Source organism: Hydractinia symbiolongicarpus, chromosome 6 (genome assembly GCF_029227915.1).
Source record: "Hydractinia symbiolongicarpus strain clone_291-10 chromosome 6, HSymV2.1, whole genome shotgun sequence".
NCBI lineage: Eukaryota > Metazoa > Cnidaria > Hydrozoa > Anthoathecata > Hydractiniidae > Hydractinia > Hydractinia symbiolongicarpus.
In genome coordinates this window covers 12,215,750-12,242,431 of record NC_079880.1, presented here as the reverse complement: position 1 = coordinate 12,242,431, position 26,682 = coordinate 12,215,750, and the positions used below count along the sequence as shown (strand labels likewise).

General features: G+C 33.2%; 1 protein-coding gene across 1 annotated transcript; it reads left to right on the top strand.

The window, feature by feature from the left end:
• Positions 1–7,059: 7,059 nt before the first annotated feature.
• On the top strand, positions 7,060–12,526 carry LOC130647196 (uncharacterized). The gene is made up of 5 exons (XM_057452967.1): positions 7,060–7,279; positions 7,930–8,026; positions 8,513–9,713; positions 10,627–11,340; positions 12,170–12,526. Exons 1-5 carry the CDS (start codon positions 7,155–7,157, stop codon positions 12,292–12,294), a joined length of 2,262 nt encoding a protein of 753 aa, XP_057308950.1. The 5' UTR covers positions 7,060–7,154; the 3' UTR covers positions 12,295–12,526.
• The last annotated feature ends 14,156 nt before the right edge of the window (positions 12,527–26,682 follow it).

Below are 26,682 nucleotides of genomic sequence, written 5' to 3'. Positions count from 1 at the left end.
AGGCCTCCCTATCTAAACCATGGCCCCTCCTTGAAATATATATAGCTAGATCCCTTGATATTTATTTGTGAGGCTAGCCCTCCCTAAAGTATGCACATATATCTGATCTATCTATCTATTATATTGGTATATTACTATTAAGTGATTCTGTCCCGGATTATGAAAACTGCCCAAAATATGTGTGGCAGCTTGCCCTGTTTATAAACAGGTCAGAAAATTCATAATCGGGGCAGGCTTATTTACTTATGTACGACAGTTAAAAATATTATTTCTTGCTTATAAAACGAACATAATCAGGGCAGGACGACTTATGTGCGACATTTGTACGTTATTCCTGACTTATAGAGCGAACATAATTAGGGCTTACAGGCTTCCATATCATCCGTGACAAGAGACTTTTTTCGGTATGCCTAGTTTTCAACGGTATTTTATCTAGCAGAGAAATTCATTATTTTGTGACAATAATTTATCAATGTTTTATTCACAAAAGTTTGAAGAAAATGACACTCAAATCCTGCCTGGCCAGCCATTATATTAGCGTTCATAATCTGGTCACCACCACAACTTAATCAAGACATAAAAAACACCACAAAAAATCAGGGCATGCGTACATAATCTGGCCATCCTGTTTATAAACAGGCTGTTTTCACAATCTGGGAAGAACAATTCCTTGTTTAGTCTGTAACTTTTTTACTGTCCGTATTTCACCCATGCCTTGCAAAAATGCATTAATTAGAATTATATATATACTCTAAAGGTAGAGACTTTCATTTCATGATTTTGGGGTTTTAAAAAACTTTTTAAGCTCGGTCCCCACTGTGGTTTAAGTGTGTTTTAAGTATGTTTTAAATAAGATTTTAAAGTTAAACCATAATGTGAACGTGTTCGTGTTTTAAAATTTTCACCATAAAACCTGTTTAAACCACAGATCAAATAAAACCTTAGATCAAAAAATTTTGATATTGTGATATTCCAAGGCGCCGACAAATGCCTAAGGAGTTTTCAACAATTTTAGGGCACATTTTGTGCATTTTCACGTTAATACAGAAAAGAGAATAAAAAATGGCAGAAAAAAAACTTAGTTTGGTACAGGAAGAGAATCTTAGCGTACTTATTCGTCAATATCCAGTAATTTTTGATAAATTACACAAAGGGTACCAAGACTTTAAAACCGTAGTTTTTTTCTTTTGGAGCATTTTTTGAGAAAAAATCGACCCTGGGATTTCACGTTGGCCCATCACAGATGTAAACTTCGTACCCAAGCTCCTGAACTACTGGGAAGTCTAGTATTGACGCTTCAGGCCAAAATTGGTATTTGTTTTCGACAAAATTTGGCATGCTGAACATAATGGTGAGATAATAATTTTGATTTTTGTCACCTAAATGTCATTTTTGGCCAAAATTGGTCCAAAATTTAGAACTACTTTTTTTTCAACAAAATTTGGAACAGTTAACAAATAAAGTATGCTGAACATGATGGTGACATCAAAATTTTGATTTCTTTTTACCTAAATTTCATTTCAGGCCAAAATTGGTGCAAAAATTAAAACTACTTTATTTTTAACAAAATTTGGCACAGTAAACAAATAAAGTATGCTGAACATGATGGTGACATCAAAATTTTGATTTCTTCTTACCTAAATGTCTTTTTAGGCCAAAATTGGTCCAAAAATTAAAACTACTTTATTTTTGACAAATTTTGGCACAATTAACAAAAAAAGTATGGTGAACATGATGGTGACATCAAAATTTCGGTTTTTTGCCACCTTAAATGTCATTTTAGGCCAAAATTGGTCCAAAAATTAAAACTATATACTTCATTTTTGACAAATTTTGGCACAATTAACAAAAAAAGTATGCTGAACATAATGGTGACATCGAAATTTTGATTTTTGTCACCTAAATGCCATTTTAGGCCAAAATTGGTCCAAAAATTAAAACCACTTTATTTTTGGCTAAATCTGGCACGGTTAACAAATAAAGTATGCTGAAAATGATGATGGTACAAAAGTTTGATTTTTTGTCACCTAAATGTCATTTCAGGCCAAAATTTATCCAAAAATTAAAACTGCTTTATTTTCGACAAAAATTGACACAGTTAATAAAAAAAGTATGCTGAAAATGATGGTTACATCAAAATTTTGATGTTTTGTCAACTAATGCCGTTTAAGACCATAAACGTTTCAATCGCAAGACTTTTAACCATGAATGATAGGCTGTATTTTTTGTTCGCAATTTCTTTTAAAATGTGAGTTTATTATGACACGTTTCGTTTTGTTTGCGTTTGTTGTAAGATATAATGTCACTGATGGGCTTTATCTTCAGAGGTTCATGCACCAAACCCCTTCGAATGTTTGGCACAATAACACAACGAATTAGCAGGTTTTCATCAAATATTTTGGTAGCGCGCGGAAATTCTTAGAGCCCCCAGGGCTTCTTGTTGCTTTTAAAACACAGTGAGAATGCTCAGGTTTTATTTTAATTTTTAAAACACATTTAAAACCTGTTAGGTTTTATATTTAAACCCAAGTTAAAACACAGTGGGAACCAAGCTTTAAAAGTATATATAAAAACAGCTGATGGTGATTACAGAAACGTATTTGATGCATTTGGAACTTGTTATAATTTACTTTTATTACTGTACTTGCATTTGTGCATATTTTCTTTAAAAAGTTTAAAATAATACAAAATTCATTTTTCCTTATAGCCTTGAAAAAAAAATCAGCCAATTCGTATCCCACTCTTTAAAATATGTTAAATAAAAGACTAAAACAGTGCTGTAGTCCACTCAACACATATCAAAACAGGCTGTAGAAGGCTAATATCACCTCATAGTTTGCTTAAGAATTATTTAAAAGGACTGGAGAAAGTTAATGTGCCAATGTAATCCACCTAAAAATTAAAAAATAAGAATGGTAACACAAAAAATAGTAACAAAGTACATGCTGAAATTTTTTTTAACATGAATATACAGTTTTATGCGTGATTTATTCATTTTTTTGCATGATTAATAACAAGCTGTGCAATTTCCTTACTTGGTGGTAATATATGCTTTGGGGAATTTCATTTCCACTTATTTTTTAGTATTTAGGATAAACAAAAGAGAAAGGGTTTTACTGTCCGTAGTGCATAAACGCTTAAATTCAGACTGTACTATAACTAAGATTAATACTGTTGTAAAAGATTCTGGCTTGAAGAACTATTAATATTAATTATTATTAAGTGAAAATGCTGTTAAGTTAAAAGGCATTCTCATGCTGTTGGCTTTTTCATATCTTCATGCTGGTCAATAAAGCCTATGTAAAAATCCACTCTGGCAGGATAACAATTGAAAAATACTGTCATCTGAATTTTGATAATGTCAGAAATGTCCATACCTGTCCAATTTTATAAACTTGTTGCCACATTGCTTCTATTGTGTAGACCTTAACATTATACTTAAACTATTTTGGCCCTTGTAACTCTGGCGGGAAGGGGAAGGGGTGAGGCACAAAGTGCCAGTGGGTCATAAATCCTGATTATTGATGAAGAGTGCACAAAAACTTTATCCCAAAATTTGTTCACGTATTGCATCCATTGTGTAAGCATAAAAAGCTGATGGAAAACATGCATAGGATCATGAACTTTTGACAAACAGTTGGGTGTTTAAAGGTTTTTTGATATTGTCATCAACCTGTTGGACCCTGCTTTGGGGAAATTACAATACCTAATTTTGTCCCTTAGGTGGTCCCTGGTTACTAAGGCAGAAGATGGTCAGTTATTTTCAGCTGTTTCCAAGATATAAGGCCTTAAACATGCCTTTATTGTGTAGAGCTTGAAACGCTGAAGAAGAAATTCAGAGAATCATGTGCTTTTGATGAACGTACAAGGAGATATAAGGGTTAAAAAATTTTTGCTGTTGTCAGCAAAGACCATACAGAACACAAAAATGTTTTAAAAAGAATTTGTTTGCCCATTGCCCTCATCATGTAAATCATTAACATGTTCATTTCAAAAAGGATTCAGGAACCCAGGTTTTAGAAAACTACTCAATTTGGTCCCAAGGTGTTCTTTGTTACCCGCACAGTAAAAATAACTGACGTGGCCACCTTGTTTTCAGAAATTTCGCCTAAAAGTTTAAGTGCACTGTAATGTTTTCGTTATTTCAAATTATTATATTCATGTTACATAACACACATCATTCACGAATTTTTTATTTATATTTATTTTAACATTATTTTAACAAAGAAAATACGCCCTTTGAAAGGGAATGAGGTGAAGATGGGGTCGACATAGGGTTTAGTAAGCTGTTGTAAAAATTATTCAAATGTTATATATAGGATATTGAATTTCAAAAGATATAATAAACAATAAAAAGTTAAAAAAAAATTTCCTTTCTACAAAAAACACTATATACATGTTGTTAGATTCATTTAGTTTACCCATGAAAAAAATTAATTAGATAAAAAATGTGTGGATTATGAGGTACCATCACATGTACAAACAACTCGTTGCAACTACAATTTATACCGCTATTATCAAACCTGGATAACTGCCATCTGCAGTAAAGTTAATGCTTTCTTATAACTGTGTGTATGGGGAGATTGCAATATTAAGGCAGTGTATACTCTTTTTTAAAGTAAGCTAGCATCAGTTTCTCAAGATATCAAGGAATTATAGTTTGTGCAAGTATTGTTTTCAATTTTGAGATAATTATTGTCAATGTTGCGAAAATTTGTTTCCGCAAGAACTATTGGAAAACTCACTATTCACAAAATGTTTTAAAACAAAATGTTCTTTTAAAAAAAACATTTACAGAAAATCATTTTTTTAAAAAAGGATTTTGGATATTTTTTTAAAAATAGTTTCTAACTGAATAACCAGTTTCCAATATTTTTTTTAAAAAAAAATTTACAAAAATCATTTTTTTAAAAAAGGATTTTGGATATTTTATTAAAAATAGTTTCTAACTGAATAACCAGTTTACAATATTTTTTTAAAAAAAACATTTACAAAAATCATTTTTTTAAAAAAGGATTTTGGATATTTTATTAAAAATAGTTTCTAACTGAATAACCAGTTTACAATATTTTTATGATTGAATTTTTATTATCCACAAATTTGATAATGTATATTTCGCAAGTGTCACAAGTGCATGTAAAAATTGACAATAAGATTTGACCCGAAACAATAGTTTTGCATGTCTGATGTATTGAAACTATAATCATGCTGAAAGAGAATTCTCTTTATCTTGTCATAAGTAAGATCTTACAAGATCTTACAGGATCTCTAATTGTTCTTAAGATATTCACATTTAAAGAATTTTAGATTAAAATATATGTTGCATAAATTATGATGTTATATTTTAAGTAACAGCAAATTTTGACATTTTCTGTCATTGGTAATTTTAGACCTGGTAAGGTATGTGCATTTAAAATTTATAGATATTATAAAGGGAAATTAATTTTTTTTTGTCAAAATGACACTTATTTGCTTGTTCCAGGCCTCTTATTTTTTTTAACTCAAATCAGAAATTGTTGTTAAATAACTTTTTAGCAAATATTATTGCTGTTGCGAACTTTTTAATGTTTTAATAAAGTTTGCAATCATTTTATTTTTAAGATATCTTTTAAATTCCATAACAACAATTGGAAATTCTGCTATTGTGATCATTAATTAATGATGTCATAGCTTGTCTGATTAGCAGTTTCTAATGTCATTTGCATAACCTCAGCTTTGTGACAAAAAGTATGTCATGTTTGTAAGTGATTTAGTTGTGGCTAAGTTGGAATGGAAAATCCATCAGTAAATCATTTTGTTGCAGATGACATTATGAAAATATTGATGCCTGAAAACAGAATTGTGAAGTTCAAGTTTACAATGCATGCATATGTATGCATGGATTACTTTAGATTATATCTCCAGTGCACATAGATTGCACTATATTTATTTATTTATTTATTTGCTTTTTGTTTATTTACAACTGTGTGTTTTCAAAACTGTTGGTTTTAAAATGATATGATATGTAGAAAGAAAGAAATAAACGTAATAACTTGAGCTTTGCAATAATTTTGTTAGCTAAAAATGTAAAAAATACCCAACTGTGTCATTTTACAGATCATTATGTATTCCGATTTCTTTATGAAAAGAAACTTATTATTTTGTTTAAGAACTTTTTGGATCTTGTGACATGTCTAGATACAGGCATTGTATTAACTGAATGTAATTATATCCAATTAATAACTTATTTTGCAGTATATATTCATTTATGTTTTTAATAACACAGATTTAAAAACACGCAAGAGAGTTAATTTTTGTTTAGTGGTGCATGTGTGTTGAGATGAGATTTTTTTTCTTGAATGGAAAGTTTGCATGTAAGCACACAATTTATTATAAAAAGTATTTTTTTATTTTTTGTTAGAAAATTTTTTTTTAAAGTTTGGATGCAAACTTTAAAGGTAAAGTTTGTATTTAAACAATGTGTAAAAAAAATTGGTAAAAAATGTTGTTTTGTTTTGTTAATTTTTGGCTTATACCTGATTTTTTGTGAATTGTTACATCAGACGTGTATTCCAAAGCCAAAAATTTCATTATTTGTGGTGCAACCTCTTTAAATGTGTTTCACATAGTGTACAGAAAAAGAAACATGTCTCAGCATAAAATTTGTTTTGAATCCGATCTGTTGTTTAATCCGATCTTTTATTTAAGTTATGCTTAAAAAACACAACTGTTTTAGAATTACGATAACCAAACAAAACAATCTCTGTAGATGACACCTTTTTTAACTTCCTTATTTCAATTTGCGTAAATATACTTTCTCTGGATTAAAAGTTTTTTTAGCTTGCGCCAAAATGTTTTTTTTAATATGTGAAACACTTTTACATTTACATCTCATATGATCAGTCAGAAAGTCTTTGTTTGAATTTTTAATATTGTTCCTGTTAAAGAGAATATATTTAGATTTGCTTGCCAATTTTGGTTTATATTACCGAATAATGCTTTTTTTAATGGTTTAGAGAGTGTTGTCTTTGTTTTAACTGAGAAATTTGGCAATTGAGAATTGTATTAGTGATGTTATTTAGAACTGTTTTATTTTGTAGGTGTATATATGAATATAAACTAACAAAAAATGCAACTAGAATTAAAAAGCTGACAAGTTGAGAAGCATTGCCGTTATGTACGAAAACTCACTTAAAGAAATTCCTTCATTATTCCACCATGCTTTTGTGTGGTTTGGCTGTTTGGTGATTTTAGTAGCTACTTTGTTGTTTTGTGCTGGAAGTAAGAAAGAAAAGGACAGGTTGGTTTGAATATTTATTTGATTATATATAATATAGGATTTACTGCAGTATATTATAAGAAGAAGTTAGATCGACATTTTTGTGGACATTACTGACGTATAAAATTGAACAGTGCAAAAGTTCGAAACGAGATATTTGAATCTCTAGCGACTTTACTAGTCATTTAGGTGAGTTTCCGGTGACTAGGTTGTGATCTATGTTATGTGTAGTCAAGCGTTGCTTATTCTGTGATAGGTTTGCTCAATTAAAGCAGCTATGTTTCCAGGGCAAATATATTGTAAAAAGCTTTTGTTGCAATTTTATTAAGAATTATTTATTAATATTTTGATATTAACAACAATAACAATAGATTCTGCTCATCACAGAAATGGTCAATGGTAAAATTATTATAATATTGTGAGAGTTGACAATTTATTTTCATTAGGTGCAGTGTTTTTTTGCTCATTTTTTTTTGGTTTTTTCAAGAAACTAAATTTATGTGAATTGGACCTGAAAGTTGAAATTTCAGTGGTAACTTTGAAGAAAATGTTAGACTGTTGTTTTTAATCTAGGCTGAAGCTTTCGATCAAATGATCTTTTCAATATCCATTCATACACTTTTAACGTGTCCTTATACTTAATTTTATATACTTGTACACTTTTCAAATAGTTCTAATGACGATGCATCTGTGCCAAATGAAGCTCAAACAGTTGAAGTTGGTGTGAATAGTTCACAAGTTGTGGTTGATGTAAAACCTGAAATTGAGGTTAGAAAATTTAAATTGTTTAATAACATCAGCAGAAAAATTTTCCATGTACTCTACTATTAATAAGGGTTAATACGTCAGCATTCTCTTCGCTAGTTGTGGACTTGAATTGGCTGATACACAAATAAAATGCACATAGATCAAAATTTATTTTCACAGAGATTGACTTCATCTGGTTTTCACTTGTGTGAATTTGACTTAAAAAATAGTATTTAAAGATTTCAAGAATGCCATAAGGTCCAACACTGTCTGTAGCAAATAAAATTTAACTTCAGCAGGGATAGTTAAACTTTATACTCTGTACTCCAGCGCACTTTACATGTTGTGTTGTCAAACCATTTATTGCCATTAACAGGCAAAGTGGTTGCAGTTTGGCGATACTTATTTCTGGTAGTAATGTAACATGGTTACAATCGGAGGGGAAGAAGAGCCAGCCTTTAGTTTGAAATCACCAAGAGTGTTAAACTTCTTAATACTTATTTTTAGACTAATGTAACATCACAGACAGAAGTTTCTGTTGCTAATGTTAACAATAAATCCTCCACAAGTGTTGTAAAAGATGCGCAGTCCCCTTCGCACCGACGTGCGGTTTCATGTGACATCCCACTGCAGCAATTCCAACAGTATGAACCAGCCACCAATAAAACATTGTCGTTACCTAAAGACATCACTGAGCATCCTTACGCAAGAATTAAAAAGGGTAACACTGATGTAATTACTGTGGAGGATTCTGGGAATTCCTCGAAATATAGTGGGAACAGTGAAAATGGGGCGTATGCTCGTGTGAAACACGTTGAAAAAGAGGAATCTGCTTATTTAGTGGTGGACATCAAAGAAGCCTCTGACAGATATGACGTTGTGGGGGGTGATATTGTTCGTAAGTTACCAAGTCCTAAATCTAACGACAGTAAAGAAAATCAATTTATACCTAATTCGCCCTCTAGCGCTTCGAGTTTGTATGCTAAAGTAGACACAAATCAAGCGAAGCATCTGCCTGTCGAAGAGCAAGAGAATTCTGGTAGTTCTGGCTATTACGCGTCGGTATCTGATGAGAAAAAAAAGGAAACTGATGCTCCGCAGGAAAATTCGGGAAACAGTGATTATTATGCTGCTTGTGGACCCGCAGATGCGGAACATGAACTTTATAGACCGAATAAAGAAAGCGAAAACGCTTTAGATCCTTATGAAGTGATTGGTGAGGATTCTGCAGACGTTGCAGGTTCTAACAATACCTATGACGTCATTACAAACCATACAGGACAAGGAACTATTGATAAAAAATCGAAGAAGAAATCAAGTAAAGAAGAGCCTGATTCCTTGAAGAAGAAACATAAATCAGAGAAGAAAGATAGACATTCGAAAGTTGAGAAACATTCGAAAGTTGAGAAGCATTCGAAACAAAAAGATCAGTTTAAATTTTCAGAAGAAACAAACCCTAAACAGTCTTCGCGTTTATCCAAAGTAAAACCGTCGAAACAGAGTAAAAAACAGAGAAAATCGGATGGAAACATCGAAGTGCATAGCTTGCTAAATAAACAAACGAACCCTGAACGTAGCATGTCATTAACACCTGAGATGGAGCCCGGCAATTCGGTTGTCCCTCCACCGTTGCCTTCTGTTGATAAGTTGATCCATCTTACAGAGCATCGTAAAACATTTGTTGCGCAGGATGGAATTAGTTCTTGTGGTAAGTGTTATAAAGCTTTTAATATACACAGCAAAAACTTCGAATGTTCTCTTAACTTTTACAGTATTTTTATTTCAATAGTTAATAATTGGGTTCGTTAGGTAAACTAATTTTTTATAAGGAAAAAATGGGTGCATATCTGAGTTCCTATAAAAATCGCATTGTAATTGGCGCCTTTTGTTTTGCTTGTGTCATCTATTAAATTTCCAATGTCTTGCTAGCCATTGGAACATGCCTATGTGTCCATTTTATCGAAACTGCAATATCAGAAGAATGCATGTTAATAATTATTAAGGAGAAGTAGGCGGAGATGGTGTAGTGGTAGCGCATTCGGCTTGTATTCATAAGGTTTCAGGTTCGAGTCTCCACTCCGGCGCACTTTAAATGTAATGTTGTCAGCTGATTTGGTGCCATCTACTGACCGCATGTGTCAGGCAAGCAAGTTAGAGCAATGCTATGCGTATAAAAATTCCCGTTACTCCTTACTAAAAGTACGGTTTTTCTCTCTAGTGTAGTATCCAGCTCTCCACACTGTGTTGATAAATATACAAAAGTTACTGATCAGTTGTTTGCGCAAAAAGATAGCTAGTCTATGCAGCTACTTTTATTGTGGCCTAAACGGGTTTAAGCACCCAGGATAAAATTAACGCGTAATAATATCTTTAAAAGCGTAATCTTTTGTAGAATAACATCCTGCTTCCAAGCCTTTGGTAACCTTTCTTTAAACGGCAGACCATGGACCATATTTTAGGAAAATTTAAATAAATAAAAAAAAGAATAAAGAAAGTTAAAAAGGTATTTTTGCAAAAAGTTGAGTTCATTAGAAAGCTCTTGCAAAACTACCACAAGAACACAAAATATGTTTTTTCCTATCTATATGTGTTGTGGACAAAGAATCCTCTTTCTTCCTTAGAATCCTCACCACGTGTTCGCCCAGCAAGTGCAGACAGGTACGTAAAACGAGACAGTGACACGATGGAGGGTAGTTCGTTATGTACCACGTGTGAAGAAGAACGGTTGAGTGACGATAAAATTAATTTCGCAAAATATAATCCTACTGAACATTTAAATAGTGGTAATGTACCAAATGATTATCCTTACGCTACGGTGGATAAAACGCCAAATCCAGCAGAAGCGAATGAGATAAAACTTATAGCGTGCGAGGAAGAGCCTTATGCTAGTGTGGATGCAACGCAGAAAACTGTAGAAGTAACTGAGAATAAAGTGATACCATCTGATGGCTTTCCTTATTCTAGTGTTGGTAAAATAAAGAAGACAGTCTGTGAACAGAATGAACATACATCCCATGTCGGTTTAGTTGAAGATGGTATAGAATCGCATGAACCAATCAAAGTGGATGCATCCCCTCCACAATCTGGCGTGACTGGAGTAGATAGCAATGGCAGCTGTAACCATGATAACACAGATTTATCATCTGAAGAGACTACAGAAGAAAATGATGAATATTACGCCAAGGTAGATTTCGAGAAGAAACATAGGGACAGTCAAGTACAGGAAATGTATGCATCTATTGATAGAGCTTCAATTAAACGATCACCTGCGGAGGAGATCGACTTTGTTGAACCAGCGACCGTAATATATGAAGGCAGTTATCGGATTATACCAGGTAGGATGTGGTACTGCAGGATCGAACCATTAATTTTTGATGTTTTCTGTAAGCTTTTACAGATAACGTCCCTGTTTTCTCCGCCCTACAATTTATTGAATTTCCAACTCCAGCTTTGCAAAACCTCAGGTCCACCTTGAGGTATATGAATTAGCCACAAGCTTTTAGAATATTTGACGTCTAATGAAAACCCGCCTTACTATTAAACCTGTTTCGTCTCATCTAACAAGCCTTATTTCCATCTACCCTGCGATTGTTCATAATCACGGTTTATATACCTTATTCCATTTGCAAACACCGAACAGCCCAAATTTAACATCACGCAACACTGCTGTGCAAACTAAAATGGCTCTAATCTCAAAACAAAATTACACCTTAACACATCTACTTTTAGGCGTTTGGTGCTGAATAAGTTACTAGTTTATCTTTGTGAACTGCACTTAAGACTTTGAAAGAAACTGAAATTAACTTGTCTTGTGTATAGGAAGGAGCAAGTAAAAGGATGAAATATTAAATTCACGTTCTATTGCGTCCAATAAAGGACAATGTAAAAAGCTACCGTGCAACTTATAATTACCTGCTGTTTACTTCTTTGCTGTAACTTTTTCTTGTATCATTTTCAGACTGTAGATCTGTCTCAATTTTCTGCAAACCCTCCATCTATACTTATCTCCTAGTTCTTAAAATTGTATGTATGCGATAAGTCGCTGATTCTTACTTCACATAACAATTCTTTTTGGTAAAATGAGAATAATAATTTGTGTCTATGTCGACATAAACAACCGTCATGGCAACAAAAGCATGTATTTATTTTTATTTATTTTTTAAGAAATTGAAGACATGAAACTGCATTCACAGAATGGTGAAGAAAATGACCATGAATATGAATGTTTAGCAAATGTGACAGTAGAACATCGTGGCAAAAACACGATACATAGCGATAGTGACACCTGACAAATGGCGATGGTGACAAGATAACAAATGGCGATGGTGACAAGATAGCACCCGACATTTGCATGATTTAGCGACAGAGACAGGAAACAAATGTTAGATGTGGAGTGAGTCATCGCAGTTATGATCGTGGCGACCATGACCCAAAGCGACTAGACCGTGTTTTCTTTTTCTTCTTTGAGATAAAGAAATGTTTGGATTTAACTACAGAGAGTAACTTGTAAAGTATGCTTGTTGGTTATGGTTTGTAAAATGTTGACCATTACTTGCGCATTATTGGCCACGACTTGCAGAATGTTGACCGCGACTTATAAATGTTGGTCAATTTTTTGGCCTCTTCTACTTTTGTAACTTAACACAGTACTTTCACAGCTTCAAAACTTTTTTTTCATTTCGATCATACTTAAGAGAGGGAATGGTCTATAATTGATCAATAAAAGACTAACATGTGGATCTGCGCTTTATACGAATATACACTTGGAGTGATGTTTTAAAAATTTTATAATCATTTATTTTTTATATTTTTTATTTCGATAATCACCTGATAAAATCCTTCATTACAATGACGGGTTTTCCACAACAACTCATTGATCCCTAATAAGTAAAAAAGTAAGCCGCGTAGCTTCAGTTTTTCTCTGTTCAAATAATGACTGTTCATGCGCAGTAGCGTTCACTTTACTTCACCTTTACTTCACCAGTTTACAGGTTTTATACCTGCAGTTAAATTTTTCTTCAGTTAAGAGTAATGTCCACTGCTACAATTTAGTGTACGCAAAATTGTACAGTTAATTGTAGTCACTGGTGTACAATCTTGTACAATCATATACAAGAAGGGTATAAATAGTTCAAAGTTTGTTTTGATAATATTTAAATCCGCAAGAAAAGACATATCCAATTCTTTTGAAATTGATTCAATAGGAACCTGCTACTAGAACTGATTTAATTCCAAAAAAACTTGTGAGCTTTGAAGCCACATTATGGTACGTCGTGGTTACATTTGTACAATGCCTTCTACAAGAAGATACAATTGTGTACAGCAAAATAGAGAACCTGGAAAATTCAAAAGATTCTAAAACTTGGTCGAAACGTCAGGGAATTATAGAAAAATTCAAAAATTGGGGAATTCAGCTAATTTTGTTGTATTCGAATTAAATATCTTAGTGGAAAGGGATAGTGCCTTAAAAAAATGTTGTTTTTGAAACTCATTTTTTATCGAAAATACAGGGATATGTCTTTTTAGTCATGGAATCAGGAAAATTTTACTTGTGGAGAAGTGAGGAAAAATTTCATTTTCGTCATGGAAATGTCAGTGAAAATTTAATTTTATTGATGGAAATATCAGAAAATTGTGTGGCCACTCTGAAACTGTGGTGTAAACGCTGTCTATATTTACATCGATACAAAATTTTATTTTTTATTCGACTGTAAAATGAACTTTTGTTGTATGATAATAAAAATTGTTCATCAAAGTTGTTGCATTTAATAAATTTGAATTTATTATTATTATTTTTATTATTATTGTCATTGTATATATTTTAGATAGTCGAAGCTTGTAGCAATAAGATTTATTGTTAGAAAATATTCTCCATGTTTCTTTACAAATTTTCGTTTGTTTGGCTATAATATGTAGGAACCTAGTTTTTACGAAAATCTAGGCTGACTTTAAAACACCATAAGAACATACTGAGACACCACAACCACGTTTTAAGTTATAAAATTTTCTCAAAAGAAATTTTAAAGTCTGAATTCTTTCGCGTTCTCTGCTACTAATGCATTCTTAAGTAGCATCTGACGCAATGTTTTCCCAACTATTATATATCGCTGGGTCTTTGTTATAAAAAGACGCTGAAAATAGCTTTTAATAACATTAATTGAAAACCAACCATGCTCTCTATTGTTTTTTCCCCATGTTGTCAATATCGGGAAGATTTGTTCTTCTTCGTTATCGTCACCCAAACAAAAAAAAATAATACCCGGATTGCAATGTGCACTACTCATTAGTAGGCTTCCATTCGGGGTTAGCTATAACACATTTGTTAGCTATGATTTTCGTATGAGGGAAACTGAGTTTCGCTAGAATAAGATTACTTAGCGAAAGGTAGGCACAAACCGATCCAACATGTCATCTACGATGTTGGATTAACTTTTTCGCTGTTTGCAAAAAAATGCATCAATGATATAATCACCCTTGTAGAAAAATGATTGGATAAGTGAGACATTGTAAATATGTATATATTGTGTGTTTGCGCATTTTCGCGTGGCTGTTTGTTCGAGCATTTGAGTACAGTGGACAATTCAGAGCCTTTTAATTAGTTCGTTTCATACGAAATATCATGGAATTTGCATCAGTTTGAAGTGTTTTTTTCCTCTGTGCATATGGTGATCATTTTTTACGAAGAAAATACTTAACTGTATTTTATGTTTTTTGAAAGAATATAAAGTCGAAATTCTTCAATCCTTAATGAAATACAGGAAGGGCATCTTCCAGTATCTTCAGATGAGAGACTAGCACTGACGTTAAGGTATTTAGCAACTAGCTAGTCTCTTTTATTCTCTTTAATGTCAATTTGGCATTAAGGTATGTGCTATTTTATACATTATCAAAGATTATTGTAATGTTAATGTTGAGAGAATTCATACCATTACCCTCAAACCAAGAGGAATGGCGTACAATTGCTGAAAGGTTGGAAAATCGTTGAAATTACCCTCATGCCCTCGGAGCAATAGATGGGAAACATGTAACAATCAAGAAGTCAGATAATGGTGGCTCTTGCTAATAAAATAAAACTACAAGAATCATTTCATTATATTAAAGGCTATTGCCCGTCCAAATTATGACTGCTTGTGCCCGGATGTAGGTTGTAATGGCAGAAATAATGATGGTGGAGTGTGGAATAAATCGACGAGACTGTTCACAAAAGAATTTTTGAACAGTCCACACCCGTCGTATTTAAGAAAATGTTTTTTTGCAATTTTATCAACTGGTGGAAAATATTTCACACCACAATGCCTTTATCTTCGAAGCGTATTGAAAACATCATTTTATCTATGTTAGCGCTTCCCAACATGTGTACAAGCACTACTTTAAGAAATGCATGTCGTCCTAAAACAACAGTTGATTCATTAGATGATAGCGGTAACTTAGTAAAAGACGAATGGCGAAAAAACAAAAAATCCTTTTTTCTCTTGAAAGTTTTAAAAACAGGATACAATCCTAATGTTTCTACAAAGTCAACAAGAGAAAATTTCAAAGGCATTATAAACGAAAAAGGGGCTGTTCTTTGGCGAGGACAGTGTTGAAATAACCTTAATGTGATTTCTCGTGTTTAAAAGCAGAACATATACATATTCGGGGACCGACGAAAAAGTTCGAGATAAGGGATGGTCGAGATATCGAGCGTGGAAGGCTTTTGAAGTTCGAGATAGCAAATTACTCGTACTTGTTGACGAAAGTTTATCTTCTTGATTTGATTGTTTAGCTGAAAACGAGGAACAAAAAAAATAAACAATATATGGATGTATTTGTATGTATTTGTTGCTAAACTTACTAATCTCTAAAGAAGCTTAAAAGTGCGCTTTTTTTTAACCATCGGCCCTTCTAATGGGCACATTCTGGCTTCGTTTCAAAATGAACCACCTGAAAACAACACTGGTAAGTTTCTTAAATGGAGTTCTCTTTGTTTATTGAAATGAGGAGTATTTCAAAAATCCCAAATTACAAACAATAAACGTCTTTTTTATGCATCAATCGATTTTTTTTTTTTTTAATCGAATGCTTTTGTTTGAAAAATAATGGAAAAGTCTCAGAAAACGTGATAAAATGAGATGAAGGGGCCGGTAACTTTATACTTTACTACGACATCTCTATTCGCCAATCCTGTCTGCAATTCTTTTATAGCGTGGCATATCTTAGTCAACGTTTTTACCATGAGCTTCCGCTTGGTATCCATTTTTGAAATGAGGAAGATTTCAATAAACGTCATTTTTATGTATCAATCGAATATATATATATACAAGTTTAACAGTAACCATAGTTACAGATTAAATACTAATTTTATAAATACAATGGAGCTGATCTGATGTTGTTATTCAACTGGGGACTATCCCGCATTATGAACAAACTCTCTTTAATCTCTAGCAAATACCGGTTGTTACCCCTAGAGAGAACACTAAAATCGTCAAAAGATGAAGTAATGTGACAGGCTTTAAGATGATCTTTAATTGCCGTACAATTAGATGAGGTTGATTTCTTACCTGTTAAGGGAGACACTCCGAGGTGCTCGCTTGCCCGAACCTTAAGATGACGCGACGTCTCACCTATATAAATGGCGTTGCAGCCACTGCACCTATATTTGTAAATGACGCCTGACATTAATTCTTTAGGCAACAGGTCTAGATGAGCGAGTGTGAGGTCTAGTTTTGACGCATGTTTATTCGAAGAAACGAAATTGTTAATCATATCATAATATTGATTTCGATCGCTTTGATGAATGTTGTTACTTAGGCTTTCTGGTTGAGAGGGTGATAGACCGTTTGTTAAATATCCATTTCATACAAAATTTTTAAGTTTAATTCGACAAAAAAACATATATTGTGCTATAAATCAAATTCTAATTATCATACTTCACAAATTTTATCGCCCTTTTCTATGATAATAGAAAAAGTGCTAAACCTTGCTCCAAATATTAGACAAAAAAACATATATACACCATTGTGCTATAAATCAAATTCTAATCAACGCACCATAAAATTTCCTTACTGTTTTTCTGTTTTAAGTTATTCTTTTGTAACTCATGCTTGAAAGCTTCTCTTTTCTCTCAGTCAACGTAGAAGAGAAAACTTAATAAATAACCGTCCTCTCAATTTGTGTACCATGCAAAAACACAATTGTTAATTTCTTAAATGCAGTGTTGCTTCTAAAACGCATTCAAATTTATCCTACACTATAGTGCAAAAAAAACACATTGTCCCTCCTAAATAATAATTTTTCTTACAAGTTTAGATATTCTCTCTTCTTCAAACAAAAGCCAATATTTGTATTCTATTCCGAAATGTTAAAAAACGTAGACTTGAGAAATGCAGGGGAATGACATTGCATTTCAGTTGTAGGAGAGCCACGATCTTCTATCTCCATTAAAGATTCCACTTCTCTACAAAATCTTTCTACGGTCATACCAGTCGTGATGTTGCTTGAAACAGCTTTTAAAAATACTGAAGATGCACAAAGGTTTTCATTTTGTGAGTCAAAATCCTTGCAAAGTAAAAAGCGTTTGAATCGTCACGACGCCAACAGTAGTATTTTCGCATCCCCTCAATAGCTGTTTCTCTTTTGTAACATTCTTGAACAGCAACCCAGCCTAATCGATCTTGATCCCTGATGTAATGTTTTACATGTTTAAATTCACACCACTTCAACAAACAATCACACAAGTAGTAATCTTCATTTGATTGTATAAGAAAGTCAACCTGTTCAATTATTGTGACAGCACCCATTCTCTTGATATTTTTTTTTCTCCTCTGCGATAGCACTTTACAAGCATTTTAGTATAACTTTTATAATGTGAAAGTTTTGAGGTATCCATTGAGGAAACCATTTCTTCAGCTGGCAAAGCTCCATAAAAATTAAATAAAAAAAATAAAAAAAATGACGATTTCCAATGCTGTTTTTTCAACTTCATTTTAAGAGCATTTTGTCAAAACTTAAGGTGGTAGAAATTCATTAACACAGAATAACCATATAATCAATTTACAAAAATTATGCTCGTCAGTTGTCTTGCAAAAAATATATACCAAGGAAGACGTTTTGCGTAAAGAAAAATAAGTCTAAGTATTGCTCTATGTTTAGTACTGTGGTTCGTGAGTCTGTGTTTTGTACCGTGTGTCACGTGTTAGTACATAATCATGCATCTTTATAATCTAGAATTAGTTTATGTTGAGTATATATACGAAAGACATAATTTAGTGTTCTCTGTGCGAACCGTCATATAATAAATATGTTTTAGAAAAGGACATTACGCCTAAAAGGATGCACTGCTGTAAGCGCTCCAAACAGATTTTTACATGGTTTCTCCGAACTATAAGGTCAACATGCATATCAATGTGGAAGTTACACCGGTTACGCAGGTGGGACGGCGCATCCCATTTGCAGTAAGATAGAAAGTAAAAACGAAAATAAGGAAATTACTGGTGCCGTGGGTAAACTGTAATTGTATTCGCACTCAAGGTCAACATCGGCATTCGTAATGTCTCAAAATGAGATGCGCAAACAAAGCGATAGAGAACGCATTTCACCAGTTTTAACTAGATCAGTCTACAAGATCTATATCGGCTTCTGGACACAGGACAAAATTATACAGTATATACGATTAATATTTGGTCCAAATAGTGCTTCAGAGGAACTCCAACATACGATTCAGTCAATACTTTCAGACATACACGGTGCAAAAAATATTGCCGGAGGCATACTGGTATACGCAACAACGACATAGGAACACGAAAGAATCCTGACACGAGTGTTAAAGAGACTAGTAGACAAGAGAATAATATTAAATTTTTAGAAATTCTTGTTTGGCCAACATAACCCTGAGTATTTCGACTATGTGTCTCCAGCAGAGGGAAAGAAACAAAGTCAGACAATAATTAACAACCGTCTAAACAGAATCATTAAGAAACCCTTTTGGGATGATTAATTATTTAAAACGATTCATTCTGAACAACAGTTCTATTACTTATCCTCTCCGACGCTCAACGCAAAAGATGTAAAATTTGAGTGGAATACAGAAAGCCAAAAAGCGTTTTTGACATTGAGAACAACATTATCCGAAAAGCCGTGCCTTTCATACTTCGGCGAAAACAAAGAAACACTCGTGTTCTGCGACGCGATCTCAGTGGGATATCAGCCATCTTACCCCAAAGAAAAATGATATAAATGTGATATCTAACTTTTCAAGACCACTTACGCAAACAGAAATGAATTATTCTCAATTAGAACAAGGAAAATGTCAAAGATCATCTGCTTTTGACAAATGGTTAGAGAGATATTGGGGTAGGTTTTTTGATGACATCAACTACCCGTCCATTCCGAAAAACTCAGGTTTGGGAAACTTATTCAATTGGTCCCAAGTTGTCCCTAGTTACCCACGCGGTAGAAAGTGACAGACGTCACCAATTTTAGTTATTTCAGCTCAAAATTATAAGTGCATTGTAGCTAATGGCTTTTAGATGAATTATTGACTCAGAACACACAGATTTTATAGGAGCAGCGTCACCCTGGATAGGCTGATTTTACTAACCGATTGACATCTTCTTTTGTTTCTGCATACGCAGTAATTAGGGTAAATATGACAAAATGGTTTGCTGCATTATTTTTGTTTAACTAAAGTTAAAGTAAATTATGCACTTTCCTTGTCATTTCTTTTTTTTCCTAGTATAAATCTTTTCTAATGAAAGGTTGAATTGTTTTCTCTTGAAGTGGCCATAATAAGAAATTGAAAATACATTTATATTTTTTTCGATGTAATGTTTTCAGCACATTTTTTAACTGGTCTGCTAGTCCATCCACTTTGCTTGTTACTGAAACACAGAGTAGCCTATTAATTGCGCTTTGTTTATGGTGGTTTCTTTTCGCGGTAACTACAAACGTTTTTCTTCTAATACAAGCTTTTCCAACTTTTCTTTTATTTTACTAAATTCTTATTGCTTGGCTTGTGCAGATAATACCACTATTATTCTTGCACTTTTGCATTTTTGCAGAGCAGAGAGACACCACTTGCATTATTCTGGTCTTTAAAATATACACAATATTTTTAGTCACTTTAAGAGAGTCACCATTCATTATATATTACCAGTATACTTTACTGACAGTTTTATCACAATTAGTCTGTAAATCTGGTACTCTGGTCTGCAAAACAGACAATAAATAGGTGACGAAAATTCTGGTGTACAAAATCTCACTAGGTATCTGAAAAATGAGTTTATTTTTATTTATTTTTATATCTATATTATAATGCCCATATACGTCTGTCTGTCTGTCTGTCTGTCCGTCCGTCCGTCCGTCCGTCCGTCCGTCCGTCCGTCCGTCCGTCCGTCCGTCCGTCCGTCCGTCCGTCCGTCCGTCCGTCCGTCCGTCCGTCCGTCCGTCCGTCCGTCCGTCCGTCCGTCCGTCCGTCCGTCCGTCCGTCCGTCCGTCCGTCCGTCCGTCCGTCCGTCCGTCCGTCCGTCCGTCCGTCCACGGGCTAATGACTAGTTCTATTAGATTTATATTAATAATTGATTTTAATTGATTTTATTTCCCTAAAAATATTTATTCTGGACATATCTTTAAAATATATATCCATATATAGGCATAGTATAGATACTGGCATATTGACATCATATTAATTGAAAATATCTGGATTTCATAATACTTCTAAAGTTATTGATATTAACGGTAACTAGCACTTGAAACAGACTAACTAACCCTAAACTTCTGCCCACTCAATGTTGCCGAATCCGAAAAAGTTGTTAAATTGAACTTTAAAATTAAATCTTACCTATATCAACGCTCTATAGATTTCTTCTGATTGCGTCTATTTCATCTTCAAGATCTTCAATTTCATCTTCGCTTGCATCAAGTTTTGTTAAATCCTTCTTTAGTTGAGATAATATTCTTTTGAAGATTTTATTTGATAATGGAAAATGGATAGCGTCTCTTAATTCATTTATCTCTTTCAACGGTTTAGCGAAACTATGATCTCTACGCACTGTCGTAAAAATGGCTACGGCTACTGAAAAATCTATTTTAGCCGTATCTACCTCTTCATTCTCTTCATCAACTATCGAAAGTGCCCCAGGGTATACTTTTTTGATATCTTCCAAGTGTGGTTTAATTTCTTTATAACATTCTTTACCATCTGTTGAAAATTGCTTTACGACATACTTTGTCGCAAATTTTAGGACATTCTCCAACTCTAATTCGTTACGAGACAGACTTTGTTTCGCCATACCTGCGATACTTGTAAAAGTTTGCAGTCACTTCTTCCTAAAAGCTTTCATGGAATGGCTTCAGCCTCTCCTGTATAAACTATCAATAAGTGCGTCCGGGGGTTGGTGAAGGAGGAGCGAGGTTATTCTGCGGTATATGACGCTTTTTCTAATTTCAATGACCAATTATATAATGAAGAATTAAAATTAAGGATATTAGAAAACCATTAAATGTTTAAAGGTGAGCAAGAACTAATAAAATTAACGTCCAAAAAACGGTTATTTTGGCCGAGTGTTTAACTATTTTCCCCGGTAAAAAAATAAAGGGAGGCAGTGATTCTAAGAATGAGGAAAGAGAAAAAGGGGTAAGTTTAGTTTTTTGAATATATTAGATATTACTAATACGATTATTATATTTTTATTTATAATTTTTATTATATATGTTGTATATTTAATTAAATATATAGACCTAATTATTAATATAATATATACACGGACCTTACGTGTTAATTATGTATCTACAATGAAATTCATACCCCCTGGATTCACGGTAGTAGACACCCAGACATTCCATTCTGCGATGCGCAAACTTTTTTACGTTATTTTCAAATTCAATATGGCCCCTGACCGCGTGTGATTTTATTGTTTCTAACCCTGATCGATTTCGATGAATAAAATTAAATGCACGCGAAAAATTGCTGACTCATTCACAATGTAGGACACTTCTTTCAAAAAATTGTGGTGACCGGTAAAAAAATTCGTACTCGAGAAATATGAAGAAGTGAGATTTAGAAAGGTAAAATTTGAAATCTACGAAGATCTGAGACTCTCTTGAAGGCTTTACTAAAATGGAAAGACTAGACGTGGGTGCACTGCGTTTTTTTTCTAAAAACATATTTTTAGTTTTATTACGAAAAATTGATTTTGGTACTCCTTCGTTGATAAAAATAAATTTATCACATGGTAACCTCTGAATGGTACATTTTTTTCAAAAAAACAAACACCTTTGGAGAGCTGAATATCTTCATAATAATTATGTGCTAATTTTATCTCGATATATTGAAGTCCCTGTACCTTCTACCCTAAAATGTAGAGCAACATCGAGAAAAATATGTTTACGAGATAAACAGCCTTGAACATCCTCATGCTTCAGTAATTCGAAACAAAGAAAAGAATTTCTTCGGGTTTGCATGCTCTGTATTATGCAGAATTATGCTTATGCTGATTCTACAGCATGTGGCTATTTTTTTAATAAATTATTTATATATCGAAAGAGAAATAAACGTAAACTCACTTGCTAAGCATAACAAAAAAATAGAGTACACAAGCAACCTCGTTCCCAGCGCCTTTTGTTTGGGAAAGGATTAAATTGATCGGAAAGACTGTATTCCAGGAAAATAAAGTGTAAAATAATGTGGAAAAATACGTTTTCTTACAGCTAATTATTGTAAATTTTTGCATATCCATACTGCACTCCTTCTATATGTCTAAAACTGTCACCCAGTCTATTCTTTGCATTTCTGCATTTTTTCCTTTTTCCTTTCGTTGTTTGTGATGTTTTGTAGTCAGAACCTGCTATACGTCCATCGTCAATTGTTGTTCCTGGTTATAATACGAACCGAGGTCGCTGGCAGCGAGGATTTTTTTCCATTGAATTGAAAAATGTTCTGCCTTTTTTGCAACCTTTTCAATTTTCTTTTTTTGAACGAAGATCCACTCGCACTAGCCCGACCCGTATTCGATAAGATTATGATAAATGTAAATATAAATAAAGAAAATAATTTCCAGAAAATATTTTTTAATTGTTTCAACTTGTAGGTTTTTATTCATATCTACCTCAATCAATCTATATTATGATACCCGTATACGTCTGTCCGTCTGTCTGTCACGCAAAATGGTAGCTTAGCTGCGCAACTAGCGAGACGCACGCAATGCGGTATAAAAAGGACGGGCGTGGATTTTTCACGGGCTAACGACTATGAGTATATAATCATTTTGAAATGTTCAAACCATCAACTTCAGAAAATACCGTCATTTCTTCAGCGTATTAGAAAAAAACATGCTCATGTGTGCAAGATTTAAATTCTTTTCAATTTTTAAACAAGGAAGGTTTGAAAAAAATGTTTGTTAATTTTCCTTTCCTTTTTGTTTTTGCATTATAAATTTATACATTTTTTTTTCAAATAAATATTCTATGAACCATTTGCTTCCCGAAGGCATAAAAATATTTTTTTTGAGAAAAAAATCAAAAAAAGGGTTTGACGTATATCCTTAACTCATAGCCTAGTTAACTAAGCTTTCTTCTTCGAGTTGATAGAATGAGTTTCTCTCAAACTAAAGCTTAGACGCAAACGAATGACTCAGCGGAAACCCCGAGTTTAAATTGGACATGTCACTAATCGCTTCGGAGGCCATTTTAATTGATCTGCGAGTTGTTTACCAAGCTTGGCCACATCTTACTGTCAAAAAAACTTTATAGTTTACTAATGTTTGTAAGGGCGAGTGAAACCACTGGCTTGAATATTCGGATGAAAAGGGCTTTCCCCGACATGGCCACGTGAGCAAAGAACAATAGAATTAGCCAATCAAAAAGCGCGGCCAGATTTTGGCCGCAGAAAAATCGTTTAAGACCCAGCGTAATTTTTCTCACCTTAACTATTCCGATTTCCCGGTGGTAAGAAAAATTACGCTGGATCTCCTGGCTACTTAACTCATGAAGAAGATGGGTACTTCAACACAGGCATCTTAAATCGGCATTACACGATCATATTGTATGATCAAAAATATGCTGTGCTCACTTTTGTATTATACCATGTGGAATGTTTTTAGCTAATACACGTGCTCAATATGCTGAAACATTTTTTCACAGGAAGATCAAATAGAATTTTTGAAGGTGATTTGATAAACAAAAATGACGTTATCGAATTGTTTATGCAAAATCATTAGTGCATGAAGAGCCTTCGATTCCTTCACGGCAAGCACATATTAATTTTTCACATCAAAACAGTTTATATCGGAATTCCAAAAATAATTATGACCCATTATCTCCAAATCAATATAACAATGAAAGTGATATCGACTTACGAAGCGCAACATGAAAATGAGGTTTATTATGAACCATTTGAAATTGTAGCGGGAAAGTGCACAAATTACTTAACAAATTTATACATTTTTGTTATTTTTGGCTGCAATTGAGTGCAATATGAATCAGTTTCAAGCACTATTACCTCGTACTAAAACAGTTAATGGTTTGGAAGGCTTAGGATCGTTGCGTGTTCCTGAACTAAGAAAGATTTTGTTTCTTTACAAGAAGAAAACATCTGGCACAAAATCTGACCTTATCCTTCGAGTTTATGCTGTATTCTGTCGCATAACAAATGACAGCAACACTATTATTATCCCTACATGTTCCAAAGAAATTACATTATTTCCTCCTCTACAACATAAAACTATGTGCGCCGTCTTTTCTTCACCTTATCTTATTCTGTCTTATCAATTGTATCATTTTTACATCCATTATCCTGCTGACAAGATATGCATAAAATCAATAAGATCCGAAATTTCAATTTTGTTCGCCTTATCTTGATTCAACAACACAATGCATTAGACTGATTCGATGCTTTATGAAACATAGTCATTGCTTGCTCGAATCGATTCAATGACTTGAAATTTACACTATGGACTACTGTAGTAGCTAAATCAACTACCCTTCTTGTTAAAATACTTAATTTACTACGCTCACGAACTATCCTGTATTATTGTCGGTACAGGGATATAACAACAATAGAATTTTAAGTGATTTGTGTGTCATTCTAGCTCTGTTTGAGCCGTGTTTATAAAAAATTTGCAGTCCGTAAATATATATTCATAATCTAGTAAATATTCTTAAATACAATATACGACGGATACAAAAAAACAACTTTTAAAGGAACCGTGTTCGTGGAACCTTATAGTAGCAAAGAGCTATCCAAGGTTACGAGCAATTAAATAATACTTCTCACAAAAAATGATTGCAGTATTACACCTCTTAAACAGTTTATTTAAACACAGCTTGTGAATTACGATATCTCAAAACAAGAAGTTTAATAAAAAGAGTTCCTATTTAGTGTTGGAAAGCTAATTGCATGTGGGGAATCTCACGCCCTGCCACGTCTTATAAACGGTAAAGCACGTGACATATTGACTTATTTATCAGTTTCAAGTTTGAGTTAAACGAAAGTATCTGTTTTTTAAAGGCGGTACGTATTGATTTTTGACTTTAGTGACTTACACGACAGTCCAACAACTTATGAAAGAGGGGGAATTTATTAGCAATGACGACCAAAACAAAATCATCTTGGATATCATATTGACGCCCAAGTAACAAATTGCTTTTAAATCATTATTTTTTGGTAAAGAAACTTTCAAAAAGTTGGACCTAGCTAGCTAGCTATTTCTTTATAAATTTTGTAAAAAAACATACGAAATAACTGCATATAAAATGAGTTAAAGCAACTATAATAACTTTAAAATCATTTTAAAACTATTAAGTATAGCATTTTTAACAAACTAGTCCTTTTTATACCGCATTGCGTGCGTCTCGCTACCTGCGCAGCTAAGCTACCATTTTGCGTGACAGACAGACGGACGGACGGACAGACGTATACGGGTAATATAATATAGATACAGTACTTATGAACAGGTTGTCTGTATTCTTGCAATAAAAAGGGTATAACTTCTTGTACATTCTTTTGAGTTTTTACCCATTGTTATTCAGAAGGTGCGAGGATGGAGATTATCATTAATGACGATATCTTACTTGAGCTGTTCTGTAGCCCTTTTAATCTTATCAATTGCAGTCACACACCCTCTTGTTTTATTTAGTATAAATTATACTAATTATGTTAATTTATGTTGCCAGTTTGTATTTCGTGTTTTTGTATTTTAAGTTTTTAATTTTGAATTTGGAGTCGACTATATACTACACTAAAAAGAACCAAAATTTCGTATTATTTTTCACTCTTGCGCTTGATTCCCCCTAAAAAATTTTATCAATAGTTGTTTTCTTTTTTTTCTTTTGCGAAAATTAATTCCATCGAAAAATACGCAAATATTTTATAACCAACATCTTATAAGAAACAAAAGGTCTTTGAAAAAACGAAGTATTTTTTCACTGTTTTTCTCGATTTATATTTACGATTTGAGCAGCTATGAACAGCACATTCACAACCTAGAGACTTGTTTGCCTTCTTCGGTAGGTACTCGTCAGCTATATGGTTTGTTTATGCAGCTTTAGCCTCGATTTAACTGCGTGCAATTATTGCGCACTTGATTATATAAATAGAAGTGTTTGCAGGCAACAACCTAAATTGGGTTAAAAAAAGGAAATTTTATGATCATAACAAAACAACGTGAGCTTTATACAATCATAACAATCCAAGATTTTAAATA